The sequence below is a fragment of the Hypanus sabinus genome, chromosome 23 (genome assembly GCF_030144855.1).
Source record: "Hypanus sabinus isolate sHypSab1 chromosome 23, sHypSab1.hap1, whole genome shotgun sequence".
NCBI lineage: Eukaryota > Metazoa > Chordata > Chondrichthyes > Myliobatiformes > Dasyatidae > Hypanus > Hypanus sabinus.
Window position 1 is genome coordinate 39,799,152 of NC_082728.1, and position 19,184 is coordinate 39,818,335.

Genomic DNA, 19,184 nt, shown 5'->3' on the forward strand with positions numbered 1-19,184 from the left:
TCATCGAAAGTATTTAATTAAAGTTTCAACATGTATTTCAGTTGGATTTCCTTAACGATACATCTCTCTTCATGTTCTCAAGAAATTGTCAACCTTGGCAGTATAATCAAAGGTCATATATGTATTTACATACCGTAGATTCAGTAAGCCCTCCTACCGACACTGTGAGACCCAACAAAACGCGATATTGGTAAGCTGGGAGCCCTAAAAGTTTTGTGATTAGAGGGAAGGCTTGAGAGGGTGCACCCCAATCCAGTGTTTCAAGTTCTGATCTGGAATTAAAGAATAAAATATTTGATCCTGGGTACTGCACAAGATCACACTCAACTCTTCAACTCTTCTCTTCCCATCCTCAACTTCTACATTTCCACTTCTAGGATAGACTATCAACCAGTATTCAACAGAATTGCACTGAATCCCAGTTGATTGTAATTATGCACACATTCTTTCCATGAAGAATTCTATTCCATTCTGACAGTTTTCCCCTCATCAATGCATCTTCTGACACCATATCTAACCACCAGTATTTTGATAGATATGTTCCATTTTCCTCAGCTAAGTCATAGTCGACAAGGCCTTCAAATAAGTCTGCTCCTGCTCTGACCTGTTCCCCTACAATCTTCCCTCCCAAAACCTAAAGAGTTTGCCTTATTGAAATTTCACTCTCCAAGTCTGCATATTCAATGTTTTAATAATTCCTATGATCACTGCCAAATGTATTTCTCCATCCCACTTGACCATACTTTGGTGATCCATGATTCACTGATACTAATTCTACTACAAGCAAACATAACCACAGCTACCCAAGGCACCTACTTTGCAAATATCTGAGATCCAACATAAATATTTTTAACTGCTGTACTTCCACTTGGGAGCCATAAACCCCTTGCCCAAGGAAAACAACAATCTATTTCTAATTCCAATCTGGCATTCTGCATTCACTGTCTATAATACAGGCTCATTTAATAAAAAGTGGTGATTACAAACATCTTTACTCTGTATACAGGCATAATTTCCAGCTTCTATCAGCTCAATTCTCATTTCCCACTATGACTTTCTGTTCACCTCTGCCTACAATGTTTCAATGAAGCAGAACTAGGCTCTAGAATCAGCAAATCATTTTTCAATGAAACTTCTTGCCTTCACTGATTTTGGATAATATTTCTCAAATACAGAAGATACAGGAGCACAATTAAGCCACTTTGCCCATCCAGTCTGCTCCACCATTATATCATGGCTGATTTCTTATTCTTCTCTACTCCACTCCCCTGCTTTCTCCCTGTAACCTTTGACACCCTGACCAACCATGTACCTATTAACCTCTATTTTAAATATACTCAATGACTTGGCCTATACAGTCGTGGCAACGAATTCCACTGATTCATCACTGTCTTCTGGCAGAAATAATCATCTCACCTCTGTTCTAAATGGATGGCGCTCTATTCTGAGGCTGTGCCCTCTGGTCCTACACTCACCCACTATAAGAAACATCCTCTCCACATCCACTCTATCTAAGCCTTTCAATATTCGATAGGTTTCAATACTTCCCCCCCCCCCATTCTTCTAAACTCCAGTGAGTACAGGCCCAGAGTCACCAAACACTCCTCATAGGATAAACCTTTCATTCCTGTACTTATTCTCATGAGCCTTCTCAGGATGCACTCGAATGCCAGCATATTTTTTTCTGAGATAAGGGGCCTAAAACTGCTGAACATCTACGCTCTGTCCGCCAGAGAAAGCAGTATCTCCCAGTGGCCACACATTTTAATTCCACGTTCCATTCCCATTCTGATATGTCTATCCATGGCCTCCTCTACTGTCAAGATGAAGCCACACTCAGGTTGGAGGAACAACACCTTATATACCGTCTGGGTAGCCTCCAACCTGATGGCATGAACATTGACTTCTACAACATCCGTTGATGCCCCTTCTTACCCCATCCCTGATATATTTAGCTTTTTCTCCCCCCTGCTCCTTTTTTTCTCTCTTCCTGCCCATCACTCTGCCTGTTCTCCATCTCCTATACCAAGATCCTTTCCCTTCTCCAGCTCTGTATCCCTTTTGCCAATCACCTTTCTGGCTCTCAGCTCCAACCCACCCCCTCTAGTCTTCTCCTATCATTTCGCATTTTCCCCTCCCCCTCCTACTTTTAAATCTCTTACTATTTTTCCTTTCAGTTAGTCCTGACGAAGGGTCTCGGACCGTAACGTCGACAGCGCTTCTCCCTATAGATGCTGCCTGACTTTTAAAGCCTCACATCTTTGCTTTGATGTTCTCGTCCTCTTGAAGTGACTCCTAACCTTGCATTTACCTTCACTGGCTCAACCTGCAAGCTAATCTTTAGGGAATCCTACATAAAGACTCCCAAGTCTCTTAGCAAATCTCAATTTTGAATTTTCTCCCTGTTCTGAAAATAGTCTACACCTTCTTCCTATTGCCAAAGTGCATGACCACACATTTCCCTACACTATATTCCATCTGCCACATATTTTCCCATTGTCCCAATACGTCCAAGTTCTTTTACAGACTCCCTACTTCATCAGCACCACTTGCCCCTCCACTTATCTTTGAATCATCTGCAAACCTGGCCACAAATCTATCTATTCCATCATCCAAATTGTTGACATATAACCTGAAAAGAAGCAGTCCCAAAACTGACCCTTGTGGAACACCAATAGGTACCAGTAGCCAACCAGTATAGGCTCCTTTACTCTCACTCTTTGCCTCCTGCTGGTCAGCCAATCTTGTATCAATGCTAGTATCTTTCCTATAATATCATACACAGGCTCTTAACTTGTCAAACAGGCTCCTGTACAGCACCTTGTCAAAGGCCTTCTGAAAATCCGAGTACACAACATTTCCTGACTCTCCTTTGTCTATTCTGCCTGTTGTTACCTCAAAGAGTAACAACTGATTTGTCAAGCAAGATTTCCCTTCAAGGAAATCATACTAACTTTGGCCTATTTTATCATATGGGTGCAAATACCCCAAAACCTCATCCTGAATAATGACTCAACATCTTCCCAACCATGAGGTCACGCTAACTGGTTTATAGTTTCCTTTCTTCTTCCTCCCTCCCTTCTTAAAGAAGTGGAATGACATTTACTATTTTCCAGTCCTCCAGAACCATTCCAGAATCTAGTGATTCCTGAAAGATCATTACTAATGCCTCAATGATCTCTTCAGCTACCTCTTTCAGAACCTGGGGGTATACTCCATCCAGTCCAGTTGATTTATCTATCTTAGACCTTTCAGCTTCCCAAGCACCTTCTCCTTAGTAATAGCAAATACACCCATTACTGTCCTGACACTCTTGATATATTGCTATATATCTGGTATATTGCTAGTGTCTTCCATAGTGAAGATTGACCCAAAATGCTTACTAAGTTCATCTGCTATTCCCTTGTCCCTCATAATTACCCCTCCAGTATAATTTTCCGGCAGTCCAAGATCCACTTTCACGTCTCTTCTACTCTTTATATAGCTGAAACAGCTTTAGGTGTCTCTTTGATGTTATTGGCTGGCTTACCTTCATATTTCAATTTTCTCTCTTTAGTGTTTTGCTAGTTGCCTTATGTTGGCTTTTAAAAGCTTCCCAATTCTCTAACCTCCCACTCATTTTTGCTGTATTATATGCCCTCTATTTTGTTTTGATGTTGCCTTTGACCGTTTGTCAACCATGGTTGCCTCGACCTCCCTGCAGAGTACATCTTGATCCTTAGGATGTATGTATCTTGAGCCTTCTGAATTGCCTCCAGAACTGCTCTGTGATCATCCCTGCTAGTGTCCCCTTGCAATCAACTTCTGCCAGCTCCTCACTCACACCATTGTAATTCCCTTTACTCCACTGTAATACATCTGACTTTATCTTCTCCCTCTCAAACTGCAGGATGAAATCTATTAGATTATAATCACTGTTGCCTAAGGGTTCCTTTACCTCAAACTCCCTAATCAAATCTTCTTCATTGCATAACACCCAATCAAGAATTGCCTTTCCTCTACTGGGTTCAATCACAAGGTGCTCTAAAAAGCCATATTGTAGGCATTCTACAAATTCCACCTCTTTGGTTCCAGCACCAACCTGATTTTCCCAATCTACCTGCACATTGAAACCCTCATGACTAATGTAATGCTCACTGCTGAGGTGACGGGTTTCTCTGTAGCAGCCATGTTTGTGTTATTGCTGGAGATAACAGGACTATTAGCCAATCGGGGATTGGTGTTTTGTCTTGTGTATCTGGAAAGATGTTGTTTCCACGGCCTTTTGTCGAGAAAAGATGAAGAGGGAAGACGTGAGTGGAGAAGGCTGGTAGAACGCCGGCTGGAGTGGACTGGGATCTGAGGGTTTGAAGGTCAGCGACATTCGGAGGAGATCAATGGCGAAAGGATGACTACTGAGTGAGCTCAAACTGGAACCTTGACTTTGACTTGGCCCTTTTTTGGTTTTGTTTATTTTCATTACTAACCCTATCTTAAGATTAAGATTCATAAAGTCTATCACTTAATTGCATATGGCATACTGTCTGATATTTTGCATTGTGGGTTTGTAATTGGGGTACATTACACAGCATCCACACAAATATGATTACCCAGTTTGGTGGGGCCAAAGGCTGATTCCCCTAGACGAACATGAGTTGGGCGTGCCTGAGGGTTACACATGCTTTTTCTAGTTTCCGTTGAAGTTTATATCCCATGTTCTGGCTACTGTTCAGGGACCTGTATATAACTCTCAGAAGAGATCCCAATTATTCACAAACCCAAAACCTTGCCCCTTGCATTATTTCTTCAGCTACACATTTATCTGCCATATCATCCTATTCTTGCCCTCACTGGCATTTTGCACATGAAGCAATTCAGAGATGACAACCTTTGAGGAGAAGCATACTCTGATTAGGGACAGTTAACATGGCTTTGTGAAAGGCAGGTTGTGCCTCACAAGCCTGATTGAATTATTGGAGGAAGTGACAAAACAAATCGATGAAGGTAAAGAAATGGATGTGATGCTTTTGGTTTTTCATAAGGTGTTTGACAAGGTTCCCTATGTAGGCTCATTCGGAAAGTCAGGAGGCATGAGATCCAGGGAAACCTGGCTGCATGAATTTATAATTGGCTTACCCCCAGAAGGCAAAGTATGGTGATAGATGGAGTGTATTCTGCCTGGAGGTTGGTGACTAGTTGTGTTCTACAGGGAACTGATCTGGGATCCTGCTCTTTGTGAGTTTTATTAATGACTCTAATAAGGAAGTGGAAGTATGGGTTAGTCATTTTACAGATGACATGAAGGTTGATGTAGAAGGTTGTAGGCTACATCGGCATTCTGATAGGATGTGGAGCTGGGCTAAGTAGTGGCAGATGGAGTCTGGAAAAATGTGAAGAGATTCATTTTGAAAGGTTGAAGGCAGAATACAAGGTTAATGGCAGGATTCTTAGCGGTTTGAAGGAACAAAGAGATATTGGGGTTTACTTCCATAGGTCCCTCAAAGTTGCCATGCAAATTAATAGGGTGGTTAAAAAGGCGTACAGTATGCTGGCCTTCATTAGTCGGGAAATTAAGTTCAAGAGCCATGAGGTAATGTTGCAGCTCTATAAAACTCTAGCTAGGCTTCACTTGGAGTATTGTGTTCAGTTTTGATCACCTCATTAGAGGAAGGGTGTGGAAGCTTTAGAGATGGTGGATTTATCCAGGATTCTGCCTGGATTAGAGAGCATGTCTCATGAGGAAAGGTTGTGCAATCTAGGGCTTTTTCTTTGGAGAGAAGGAGGATGAGAGATGCCTTGAGAGAGAGGTGTATAAGATGATAGGGGACACTGAAATATTGGGCAGCCAGCATTGTTTTCCCAGGGCATAAATATCTAATATGAGAGGGCATAATTTTGAAGTGATTGGAGGGAAGTATGGAGGGGGGAACATGTCAGAGATAGGGCTTTTCTTTTACAGAGAGTGGTGGGTGAATGGAACACCCTGCAGGAGTGGGGGTAGAGGCTGATATATTTGGGATATTTTATAGATAGATGAAAGAAAAATGGAGCACTATGCAGGGCAAAGCATTAGATTGATCTTGGCATAGGTTAAAAGGTCAGCACACAGTGCACCAAAGAGCCTATACTGTGTAATACTGTTCTGTGTCCTATGTTCTAAGTCAGCAGAATCCTGAGGGTTTTGATAGAAAGTTATAACTCTGTTTCTTTCTCAGTTGATTCTGCCAAAGCTGGAATATTTCATCCATTTTTTCTCTCTCTCTTTCAATGTTGCATTATCACTAATTACATTCCTTGGATTACCATCCCTATTGTAACTTAATCTCTTCTATCTTTCACCTTTGATCTTTCTTCTATTCCTTATTTGTCTCCAAACATTAAAAGCTGCTTTATCATTACAACTTCCAAGCTCTCTATAAACGTACATCAATTGAAACTTGAACTTAAGTTAACTTAAATAAGTATTTCCAGTATTCTTTCCTTTTATTAAGATTTCATGCATCTGCAGTATTTTGCTTTTCTTTACCTCTAATTTTAGATACATTATGGCTACATGCAATTATTATACCTGAATGAACTGCTACAATAAGTTGACAAGTAGTCCGTGCACCTGTTCTTAAAAACTTACCGAGGAAAAATACTCTCCAACTCCTCCCTGTGTGGAATGTGTGGCACTACAGGGTTATCAAAGTGTAAGATTTGAAGAAAAACAGAGCCTGCACGTGCTCGGAATCTATCAATCTTCTCCGCTGACAATTGAGCCAAGTAGCACATCATTTGTCTACAACTACACAGAAGTGGAAATAAATGAACATCATCACTACATAATTCCCCATTCTTAAAAGAATAACAGTAATTACTTACAGTATTTTACTGTGTTTCTGTGTGTAAATGTATGCCATAATGTCTATATTCCAATAGAAATTCAAAGTACTTAATTGATTCTAATGGTCAGAAAAGACACTCGCTAATGTATAAAACCCTGAGGAGCCTAAATTAAGAGGATGAACCTACTTCTCTTAGTGCAATAGTCACAAACCCAGCAGGCATAGATTTCAATTGGTAGCTATTCAAAGAGAGAGTATGACAACAAAAATGAGGGTAAAATCAATCTGGAATTCATTGCTTCAAAAGGAAAAAAGAGATGGAAACCCATCATATTTAAACAGTACTTTGATGCACTTGAAAATCGATGAACTAGAAGGCTATGAGCTTTGTGCTGGAGGGCATGATTAGGTTGAGTAGCTCTTCCTCACTCAACAAGAGACAATTACTTAATGGCCTTCCCCAAGTCACAATTTTTGAATATATATTTTTAAAAATGGAAAGGAGCAGACTTTAAATTTATAACAGATCTTTCACTTTTTATGTAACAAAGGCTTCACAACCAATAGAAATTTTCAGTTGTAGTCATTATTGTTAGGTAGAAAAGTGCAGAGCTTGTAGAATTTTCAACTGTGACCCTACTATCTGTCAAAAGTGGGTGCAGATAAGTTATTAATTGAATTAACATCAGCTCTTGCACACATGCATTCTACACTAAGTAAAAAATATCATGACTTCTAACAGTCCTTTGCATCTTATAAAAATTATCGTTTATTGCATAGCTGGTGATCTAGAAGTAGATGAACTACACACCATTTTGACAGAGCTGCCAGACACATGTAAAAAAAAGATACTATAAATGTTCTATGTAAAAACAAACTTTACCTATTTTCAATTATATTTAATATTTGGATCTAGTGGACAATCTTTACTCACTTATCAGGAGAAATGAGCTGAGGATGAGTCTGTACCAATAGGATTGTTAGTTCCATCAAACTTGTCATGGCAGCTTCACGTACCCTATAAAAAAAATCATGAGGAAAGTACTGAACTCTAACTAAATATACCTACTTCAGAATTAACTTAGAACAAACTGAATGGCAAGATTAATCTCATTGTGTGCATGCAACATGCAAACTTAAAAACCAACCTCAGAAAGTTTTGTGAAACAGACAACTAAATAAATCTGACAAAGACCCAAACAAACTTGAAATACCACTGTTGTTATACACTTATTACTTGTGATAAGGGAATAATATAGAAACTGATTGAAAACACTTGTCAAACTGCAATCTTTCTTCAAAAACTATATTAAATTTTTATAAAATGAAGTCATGTTTCTCATCAGTGGTACAGATAACACAGATAATACAAGTTTTCTTAATCAAAGCTTTTTAGCAGCCAACTCCAAATGATTATTTCTTTACCCAGACGTAATAACGTGAGAGAAAATAGTCAAGGGATGAAAATATCAAATACAGATGAGTTTATCAAACTAGTTAAGCAGAGTTCATTGATAACCATTTGCAATGTGCTTATAGCTGGCTTATCATTTAAAAATTACAACACAGAAACAGCTCATTCCACATTTTCAATGCTCCTTTCGATAAAGTTTCTTCTCAACCAGTTAATGGATTTATTACTGACAATCTTATATTTATGTTGATTTGGACACCCCATTAACTTAAAACAACTCATCTTTATCATCTTTAACTTTTTCATTATTTTCAAAATCTCCATCCTGATTAATCACCTCAGTAACAAAGGCATTTTTTTTTCTCTCATTTGCTCACCAAACCTCCTCTGTCAGAGATGGTGTTGCACAAATTCACTCCAAATTGTCTAAGCAGTCAAAGTGTTTATGTCTGAATGCTTGGAACCTGCAGGTTATTCCATCATAACTCCTGTAAGCTATCTGATCCTATCCTTAATCATCACTTAGACACGTATATCAGCAATAATTGCTCAACAGCAGTAATACACTTGTTACAAGATTAAGTAATACATTCTGCCCCCCCCCCCCCCCTGATTTATGAAGGCATCAGAGCCATTGATATTAAATGTCCTGCCACTGTGGAATATATGTGAAGTTTTATAGGTCTAAAACACCTCCCTGACTTTGTTCACATGAACAACTCATAATTGGAGCTGGACCTGACCGCCCAAGCAATAAGTTACCTGCTGTTGCCACTAATGCTGTTCCAACTATAGACTCAACTTCTGCAGATCCACTGCCAACTACTGGAATGGGCTGACTTGTAACTATCAGCTTCAGAGAGAGCCACTGATCAACCGTAATGCAGAAATGAGCTCAGCTTTGCACACTCTAACTCAGAAGCTATAGTCAAACTTATAGTCTTTTAACATCTTTGGACTATTTTTACCGTGTCCATGCTCTGGTTTTTATCAAATAATGGTATTGTTTGCACTGTTGTAACTATATGTTGTAACTACGTGGTTTTGTGCAGGTCTTGTAGCTTTAGTTTTTGGTCTTGTTTTGTCTGGTGGATTTGGAGCTCTTTTCCGGGGAACTCGCTAAGATGGTAGCATGATATTAATACGCAGCAGCCTCTCCGGACTCTGGATTGGGGATTGCCAAACGTTATGTGGATTTTCTGGTGTAGTCTATTTTGTCATGTGCTTTGTTGATATCATTCTGGAGGAACGTTGTCTCATTTTTCAACTGCATTGCATTTGTGGTTTTTAAATGACGATAAACTGAATCTGAAGTCTGCAATCTTTACCAATAACGGAGAATGTTACAGCATGAGGCCATTTGGGTGGAGCTTCAAAATAACATAAGTACAATTACGCTGATGAGATTATCCTGTAGCAGGGGTTCCCAAACTGCGGCTCACAGACCCATTGCTCAGTTGTTTTGCCCATGGCATAAAAATGGTTGGGGAACCCCTGTACTACAGTCACCCTAATAGCCACCAAGAGATGAAGGAACAGGTATACAGAAAGATACAGAAACACCACAATTGTCAGAGTGATAATCAGATATAATAGAAAGGTACTAAATTGGGAGAGAGCAAAGTATGACATAGTAAGACAGGACTTAAAGGGGCATTATTGGGAGCTGCTGCTGTCGGACAATTCCATGTCTGACATGTGGGAGTTGTTCTGAGACCAGCTAGTTAGAATTCGAGATCAGCAGGTTCTGGTAAGGAGTAAGAACAAAGATGATAAGGTAAGGGAACCTTAGATGACCAGAAATGTTCTAATCTTAGTCAGGAAGAAAAAGCAAGCACATGTAAAGTATAGCAAGTTAAGATCATTAGGACCATTTGGAATATGAAGATAATAGGAAAGTGCACAAGCAGGTGATTAGGAAGGACAAAAGGGGCCATGAAAAGTCCTTGATGAGCAGGATCTAATGAATCACAAGGCATTTTACACTTGTATTAAGAAAAAGAGTATAACTAAACAGAGTGTAGGTCCAATTGAAGGATAAAGGAGTGAATATATGTTTGGAGTTACAGCAAGAAAACCATAGTACAAATCAACAGATTTTTTGTTTTCCTCTTGAAGTTCTGATGGTGTAGATTTCCTCTGCTGATAGTGTAGATTTTCCTATGCAGTTGCTTAGTGACAAAATTCTTTCACAAAATAATTTTGGAGGTGCACATTAGCTCTGCAGAAAGAGGTGACATTTAAACATTAATTATCTTTGTTTTAAAAGGACTTGCTCTGCAGTTTGAAATTTTACATTTTTTCCCATTTCCAGTTTTTCTGCCTCTCTTTCTATTTACAGATTCCCTTACTGTGGCATTCCAAAATTTTAAAAAGTTATTAAATTGTGTCATCTGTGTGCTTTAAGGTTAGTTGTAACCAAGCAGCTCTCAAAAGATTTATTGTTTTGTGTCATATTTAGCTTTATTTTACGTTTTACTCTGTTTTCTTGGTTTAGGTTGTATTTTCAATTTACTTCTACTTTTAATACTCAGTTTGATTAAATGCTCAAGGAGAATTCAAAACTTGTGCTTCCAGATTTGTATATCTAATAAATCCACGCACTGAAGGCTATATTTTCAGATTTATCAATGTTTTTCTCAATTGAACCTGTACAATGTGAAATTCCACATCTGGCATAATAGAGAGAAGATATTAATGTCATCTATGGAACATTGCATGCAGAAATTGTCTGTCATGTTTGGCTCAGCACTGATCCACATATCTATGCAAATGCAGAGAATATGAAAATCTCTGAGATGTTTAGTAGTTGTATTAACACTAAACAAATCTTATTTTAATTCTATAATAGTGCATTCATTTAAGTAATTCAAAAGAATGAGACTTAAGACTGCTCTTTATGGGAATCTAATCCATTGTCTTAGTTAAAGCACTTTAAATTAGTACGGCTTTCATAGAGTCACTTGTCTGAAAGACAATGGTTAATTATTTTCTCCTCACTTGGTGTCAGTTCGGCTGAGGACCTACTTAGGAGAACAATGTCGAGACTTGATGAGTTAGCCTTCAGCATTTCTGGCTCATCCAGTGACACACATTTCATATCATCTCAACTTATTCCATCCTGAAAAGTAAATAATAAGCCTAATTTTCCTCTCCTGTATCACACTCATCTAAGTGAAGACAGCAGTAACAAAGAGCCATTGCACTCTAGTATCGGATTAACCAGTTTACCTCAAACATCATCGCCAAGCCAAGCATTTAAGAGCAATAACCATGTGCTGAATGATGTGAAACAATACAGAACAAATAGAGACAGTAGAGAAGGAACTATAAATAATGGCACTATAAGTCAAAATGTATAATCCCCTAAACAATTAATTTTGGATTTTTTACTCAACATAACTTCTGAGGCCTCTGCAGTTGCATTCACTCCAGACAATGAACACATGGAGTAACAAAGCATGGCTAAATGTGGAAATTCCAAGGGAAAATCAAATTAGGGTTTATTAGTAATTAAGTATGAATTTTGTGTGAAGTTGGTTTGGTTTGCTTTTTATATTAACTAAAAACACAAATTTTCTAAATATGTTCCCACCCTGAGCGTTTCTCCATATAATATACTGTAGCCAAATTTATTTTGAAGGATGTAATTCAAAAGCTAGGCAGATACTACATTCAATTTATGACAGAAACTTCAGTTTGGGGAAGGCTTATGATGTATCAAATCAGTGGTCAAGTAATATTTTATTAATATTATTAATATTAATACTTTTCACTTTGGTAAAACATTTGTATATTCTCTATTCTGGGATGAGCTAAAACATTTTGATGACTGCTTATCTGAAAATTGTTCCACTTGGTTGATATACTCTAGCTTCTTGCTACTTTAACCAATTAGATATTAACGATAGTTCTAGAAAAGACTATACTACTTCATGCCAGTGGATGGTGCTATTATACTATAAAGAATAGGCAGTAGCTGACTCAAATTCAGTAATGTAATATCATTCAATCCCATGACCTACAACTTTCACCCTATTCAATTCAATTCTTTTCAAGGTAATAAATAATATTGTTACAATTTATCACTTAAAATAAGGAAACAGCATTTATTGGATAATTTTTCATTCCAGCTTTTTCCTTAAAGCTCCATATATCACATATTGTAAAATAGTACTTTCATAGTAGGCCTAGACTTCATTGCCACTTTTCAGAAAAGTCTTCCCAAAGACAAAAAGGAATCAATTTTAACACAATGATAATATTGTATACAGAAACTCCTCCCTTCAAGAATCCCGCTGAATGGCCAAATTCTGCTCCTATATCTTAGAATAAAAGCTCAAGCTGTAGAAGGTAACATATTGGTAGGAAAAGCAATATTAGGGGATTAACAGGAATCAGAAAGTAGGCACAAATGCATATTTTACCTATTGACAAAATATAATGAATGATGTACCACAGGGATCAGTACTAGGGCCTCAATCTTTTGGAGATTTATATCAACTTTGATGAAGGCACTTTCTTGATGACTTCAAGATAGGCAGTAAAATAAGCTGCCATAGGGATAGGTTAAGTGGGAGAGAGGGCAAAGTTCCAGCAAATGGAATGCAATGTGCATAAATGGAAAATTGTTAATGGCAGGAAAAATGGAAAAATCATTTTGTCTAAATGATGAGTTTGCGAAGTTCTGAGCTGCCAACAAATACAGGTATTTTATTGCATGATTGCAAAAAGCTTTCATGCTTGATGTAATTAATCAAGGGAATGTTATTTATTGCAAAGGAGGTTGAATAGAAAATTAGGGAGCTGATGCTTCAGCTATGAGATAGGGAAATTCTAGGCAGCTTATAGAGTAGGTTACATAGTCAACACAACATTGTGGGCTAAAGGGACTGTAATATGCTGTAGTTTTTCTATGTTCCTATGTAAATTAGACTATATTTGGAGTAGTGTATGCAGTTTTGTATTTACTTACAAAATAATGTCAATGTGTTGGAAGAATTTCAGAGATGTATATAACTACTTTCTGAAATTGACCAGCTGACCTCATGAAAAGTTGGACAGGCTAGGCTTGTATCTGCTGGAGGTAGCAGACAGAGAGGTGATTTGATTCAAATATAAAATTCTGAAAAGTCTTGACTGGTGGATGTGAAGAGGATGATTCCTCATGTGGGAGAATTTAGAACTAGCAGTAATGACTTAAAAATTTGATGTCCCCTATTTAAAACAGAGATGAGGCAATTATTTTTCTCTCTCAAAGAGTGAGTCTTTCGAACTCTTTGAGTTCCAGAGTTGTACAGTAGAAAATGGACCCTTCAGCCCAGTAACTTTATACTAATCCCAATGCTGACATTAGCACCGTTTCTATACTTTTTTGATTAAAGTGTCTCTTAAATATAATTGTTTCCAATTCCATCATGTCCTCTAGTAACATTTTCTAGACATCAACTACCCTCTATATAAAAAAATTAAGCCTAAAATCCCCTTTAATCTCCTATTTCCCAAATAATATACTATTGATTTTAGTACTCCTATCATGGGGAAACATAATTCCACCTCACATAATTAACTTCAAGTTTGATTGTCATTCATCAATACACATGTCTATGGCTAAATGAAACATAATTCCTCCAGGGCCAAGGGGCAAAACACACTACATACTTACATACAGAATCTTACATATTCTACTAGATCACATCTTTCACTCCAGGGTAAACATGCTCAAACTATCTACTCTCTCCCCTTAACTAAAGTCTTTCAATTTAGGCAACAATCCCACTGAATCCCCTCTACACCCTTTCCAGCACAACTGCATTTCTAAAATGGAGTGACAATATCTGTATACAATACTCCAAGTGTGAGCTATCCAGTTTGTGTAATTACAACACTCAAATTTTATATTTTATGCCCCATTTTATGAACACAGCACACTGTTAGTTTTCACCCCATTATAAATCTGAAATGCTCTTTTCAGATAAACTTGGACCCCTAGGTCTCACTGTTGATCAATATTCCGATGCATTCTTTAAACTGTCTGCCATAGTGTGTATATCAGTCTCTTTGAGATCAAGAGCTCCCAGCAGTGACATAGGATGTGCAGTTACCACCTTGAATGGACTTAGTTTAGTTTTCTTGTTTGGGATTGCTCTAGTGCTACGCAAGACCATAGGATGCACCGTAAGTCATGGTACACCTTCCTCATGACACTTAGTCAGTTGTTGTTGGATGAATCCTTTAATTCGTTCAACTTGTTCTGATGACTGGGTGATATAGACAATGAAAAGACCAAGATTGACCAGTCAACATAATTCCTGACAAACACTTTCAGTGAAATGGGCTCTTTGGTCAGAGTCAATGTGACATTGCAATCCCCATCTAGGAATATATTCCTTGATCACAGTTTTTGCAGTATGTGTGACAGTGGCTTTCTTTTTGGGAATAGTTTCCACCCAACTTGAAAACTAGTCCACTATTACCAGTACATTTGAATATCCTTGACACTTAGGTGAAGTAATGTAGTCTACTTCTTAGTGTAAAAGTAGACTAGGTGGGGCAAAATTCTGGTAGCTTTTCTGCTGCTCCAGAAATTATCTTCTGTAATGTCATGCAGTTTTCAAACTTCGGATTCCACCACCATTGGGAGAATCTGTCGATCATCTATTGCACTCCAATGTGTCCTACAGAATATACTTACTCTGTCAAATAGTGAAACAACATAACTGGAGCTCCTAGTGTCATATCCCCATACTTCATCACTACTTAATTCCCCACCATTCTCCGTTCACAACCACTTTTCCCAGTTAGAACATTGAGCTTGCTTCACTTGAATATTTTGTCTGCTCATCTATGGCAGAATTGAACTCTGTTTCCATTATTCCAGTAGTCAGTTTCACTGCATATGTTCTTGGTACTTCTTTCATTTATTTTACTTCTTCCTGTGCTGCACATTTGCAATCTCATCCACGAATGCATTTCCACAGCTTTCTATTGTAGTCATTTTGGAGTGGTTTTCACATTTTAATACAGCAGCTTCTGTGGCAAATGAATGACGTCCATAGTTCTTGTACGAGTTGGCCATTCTTGATTGGGGTTCCTACAGCTGTGAGAAATCCTTTTAGTCTCCATAAATTTCCAAAATTCAAACAACTCCAAAAGCATAGAGAATCAGTCTAGATATTAGCTGATCTTATTTCTGCCAACTTACAAGCTTCAATCACATTTAGTTCTGCCTTTTGTGGAGAGGTGCCAGAAGCCTTGTTTCCTGATGCCAGCACTTCAGGTTCAGAGAGTGCAGCCCATCCGGACATTTAGATTCCTCTCTCAACCATCGAAGTACAGGATCGGATCTTTAGCAGAGCAATAACCAACAGGACGCTGTCGGTCTCCATGTTTTTGAGTTAAGACTGCCTGCCATCATGTGTTTCTCATTGACATACAGGGTAAATGATTTACCTGTATCAGGGATTCTTAATGCAAGTGTAATACGCAATGTCACCTTTAAAGTTTGAAATGATTTCAGTTGTTTTTCAGTAAGTCACAGGGTCACCTGAGCACCTCCTGCCTTCCAGTAGATTGTTGAGTGGTTGAGCAATAGTTGATGGATCTGCCACCAGCTTTTGAATATATTGATTATCAATGGTTTTATCTTCAGTTCTATGTGTCTTCACTCCCTTGGTCTTTATTGGAGCAAGCGTGACATAGTTGTCAATCTTATTGTTTCATTAGTCATTCTCATTTGAATCACTTGGCACCGCTGTAGAGTCCATGTCATGTCCATCCTGTAATTCTTCGGAGTTCAGATGGTGCCGTTTACTCTGGGGTGTTTCCTATGGCAGAGCTTAGTAACGCCACTGGGGTGGCACTAGCAGGACCACCCACTTGAAGCCTTTGTTCAGCTTCTTCATATTGTTTCAGTTTGCTGTTTGCCTCTGAGCTCCATACAATGCACAACAATTGAATTACCGTTGTTCTTTTGCTCGTTCAGTTAACGCTCTTTAGACTTTTTACAGTCTATATCATACTGTATTTGCAGTTTATTGCAAGACTAGCATTTCTTTCAATTAGTAGAAGTCTCTACTCACCCTGTTAACTTTTTATCAATGAAACCAACCATGCTGTTTTATTTCTAAATCAGTAGTAGCCATTCCAGCTTTTTCCCTTCCCTCAGCAATTCTCTGGATTTTAATAAATTTAACATTGTTGGTATACTTTGTCTGGAGTTTTTCATTAATCTTCTCAAACTGTAATGTTTTGCTTAGGTGAGCTCTTAGGTTTCACAACTTTGCCTTTTGTTTTGATTCGACCTTAATTCGTATGATTTGAATTGCAAAAGAAAATAACTATTAAACAGTCCATCTTAATTAAACTGTCAGATCCAATAACATCCAGGTTGTTAATATATTTTCTCAGCATGTTGGAAGTAGGAAACTTGAAAATGTCAATGATAGATAAACAATGGCTAAGCAAGCGAATGAAGGATGATGATGGGTAGAAAGAAATGCAAAGTTGAGCTCCATTCAGAGAAACTATGACCCTATTAAATGGTATAACAGACCAGAGTCTGCTTTTTTTTATACTACATAGATAAGGAAAATTCCATTTGAATTCATAAATAAGAAACAACTAATGAAATACCCCTTATTGAAAGGTCTATTTTTGGTACTAATTAAGAGCTAATTGTGGACTTCAGGAAGGGAAAGACGAAGGAACTCACACCAATCCTCAGAGAGGGATCAGATGTGGAGAGAGTGAGCAGCTTCAAGTTCCTGGGTGTCAAGATCTCTGAGGATCTAACTTGGTCCCAACAGATTGATGTAGTCATAAAGAAGGCAAGACAGTGGCTATACTTTCTTAGGAGTTTGAAGAGATTTGGCATGTAAACAAATACACTCAAAAACTTCTATAGTTGTGCCATGGGGAGCATTCTGACATTCTGTATCACCGTCTGGCATGGAGGGGCTACTGCACAGGACTGAAAGAAGCTGCAGAAGGTTATAAGTCTAGTCAGTTCCATCTTGGGCACTAGCCTACAAAGTACCCAGGGCATCTTTGGGAAGCAGTGTCTCAGAAAGGCAAGGTTCATCATTAAAGACCTCCAGCACACAGGGTATGCCCTTTTCTCACAGTTACCATCAGGTAGGAAATACAGAAGCCTGAAGCCACACACTCAGCATTTCAGGAACAGCTACTTGCCCTCTGCCATTCGATTCTCAAATGCACATCGAAGCTTTGGACACTACCTCACTTTTTAAAATATAAAGTATTTCTGTTATTGCACATTAAAAATATATTCAATATAAGTAATTGATTTACTTGTTTATTTTTATGTTTTATTTTATTTATTATTGTTTTTCTCTCCCTGCTAGAATATGTATTGTATTGAACTGTTGCTGCTAAGTTAACAAATTTCATGCCACATGCTGGTGATAATAAACCTGATTCTGATTCTGATGTACTGTGCAGGAGATGGGAAATATGGAAAGAGCTTACTTCTTAGATGAACTTGGCAAAAATCATGACAAGTTCGAATACACATTTGATGCTGCAATAGATAACTGTTAAATAGAGTTGGAAGACACTATTTAGTTTGTTTCTGTTAACATCTGACTTCTGCAAGTGGGTATCTTAAAATCACAGTATGTATGAGTGGCTGACTAAATGATCATTTATATTATAGTGCCAGCACTTAAAATGGGTGTTGTCATGAAACGTAATTCTGTAGTGTAAAGGTGTATAAAATAACTATCTTCAAGCAACATCTATATCAAATAACACCACTAATATAAATGAGAAATTCAACAGCAGCTATTATAGGCACCATGAACCTGTAAAACCTTAAAGTTGTTCTTTTCCTGGCCATGAAATCATAAAACACTTTCTTCTCTTGTCATGTATACTTAACCTAAATTCATATATCTCTTGTTTATTTTGCCTTGTTATTCAGCTATGAGCAATAACAACTGTTGCTCAGCAGCAAGGCTCTATTCCACAGCAGTTAATTTACCACACCATTAATTTTCAGAATAAGAGTGCTTTGAGATTCATTCCTGCATGTTAGCTTTCTACATACTTGAATGTTGTGTCTGCACACTGTATTCTGCCTCTGAAATTCATTTAATTGAATGCAGCCCTGAATTGAGAATCGAAGATGGTGCAACTTGATAGTCAGAATCTTCTTCCCATGGTAGGGGTTTCAAACATAAGAGGGCATTGGTTTATGGTTGACTGATATTTGGAATTCACTGCCAGAGGAAGTGTGGAATCAGATACAATCATTACATTTGAGATATTTAGATCAGCATTTGAATAGGCAAGGTATGAAAAATACATACCTAATGCAAGAAAATGGTGTAAGGCTAAACAGGCACAGACATTGACATGCATATTAGTGACCTGAAGAGTCCGTTTCTGTGCTGTACAATTCTATGACTAAGACCTAATGACTATGGGCAGCAAAGAATTCCCACTCTGCCTACCACCACATACCTATGCATGAGAGGCAAGAGGAAAGTTAAATACAACCTGGATAGTCTAACTCCAGTTCCTTTTGATAGAGTTGGCTTAGTTGTCTGCTTCATTACACACAAAGCAGGAGAACCAACTTTAGAAGGCTCCAGCATCATTCAGAATAAAATCTGTTGATGTAGAAGATTGTAAGAAACACAAAACTTTCTTGTTCTGTCCCAAAGGGATGATGATAATGATGATCAAGAATTCATTTCCAGAGATGGGTAGAAAAAAGAAACCTGGGCCAGTTTCATAGCTCTGATTCTTCTATACTCCCATTCGATTCTTGTAGATCCCGGTTACGCTAATAATCTCATCAGATCAACGGGATGAACAACTGTAGACCTTCTAGATTTGTCCTAATAGTAGGGCCTTGATAGATTCACAAATGTGCTCACAATAAATAAAATAATGCTTCTATAACATCAAACCAAAGTTATATCAGCATGCAGTAATAT

The 19,184-nt window shown here is 38.0% G+C and overlaps 1 protein-coding gene across 1 annotated transcript in view; it reads right to left on the bottom strand.

The window, feature by feature from the left end:
• tbcd (tubulin folding cofactor D) overlaps positions 1 to 19,184 on the bottom strand; it is a 259,836-nt gene that overhangs the window by 30,519 nt on the left and 210,133 nt on the right. The window contains exons 30-32 of the mRNA XM_059948764.1: positions 7,741 to 7,824; positions 6,608 to 6,766; positions 134 to 272 (exon numbers count right to left, since the gene is read on the bottom strand). Coding sequence (XP_059804747.1) covers positions 134 to 272; positions 6,608 to 6,766; positions 7,741 to 7,824 — 382 coding nt within the window. The remainder of the gene's footprint in view (positions 1 to 133; positions 273 to 6,607; positions 6,767 to 7,740; positions 7,825 to 19,184) is intronic.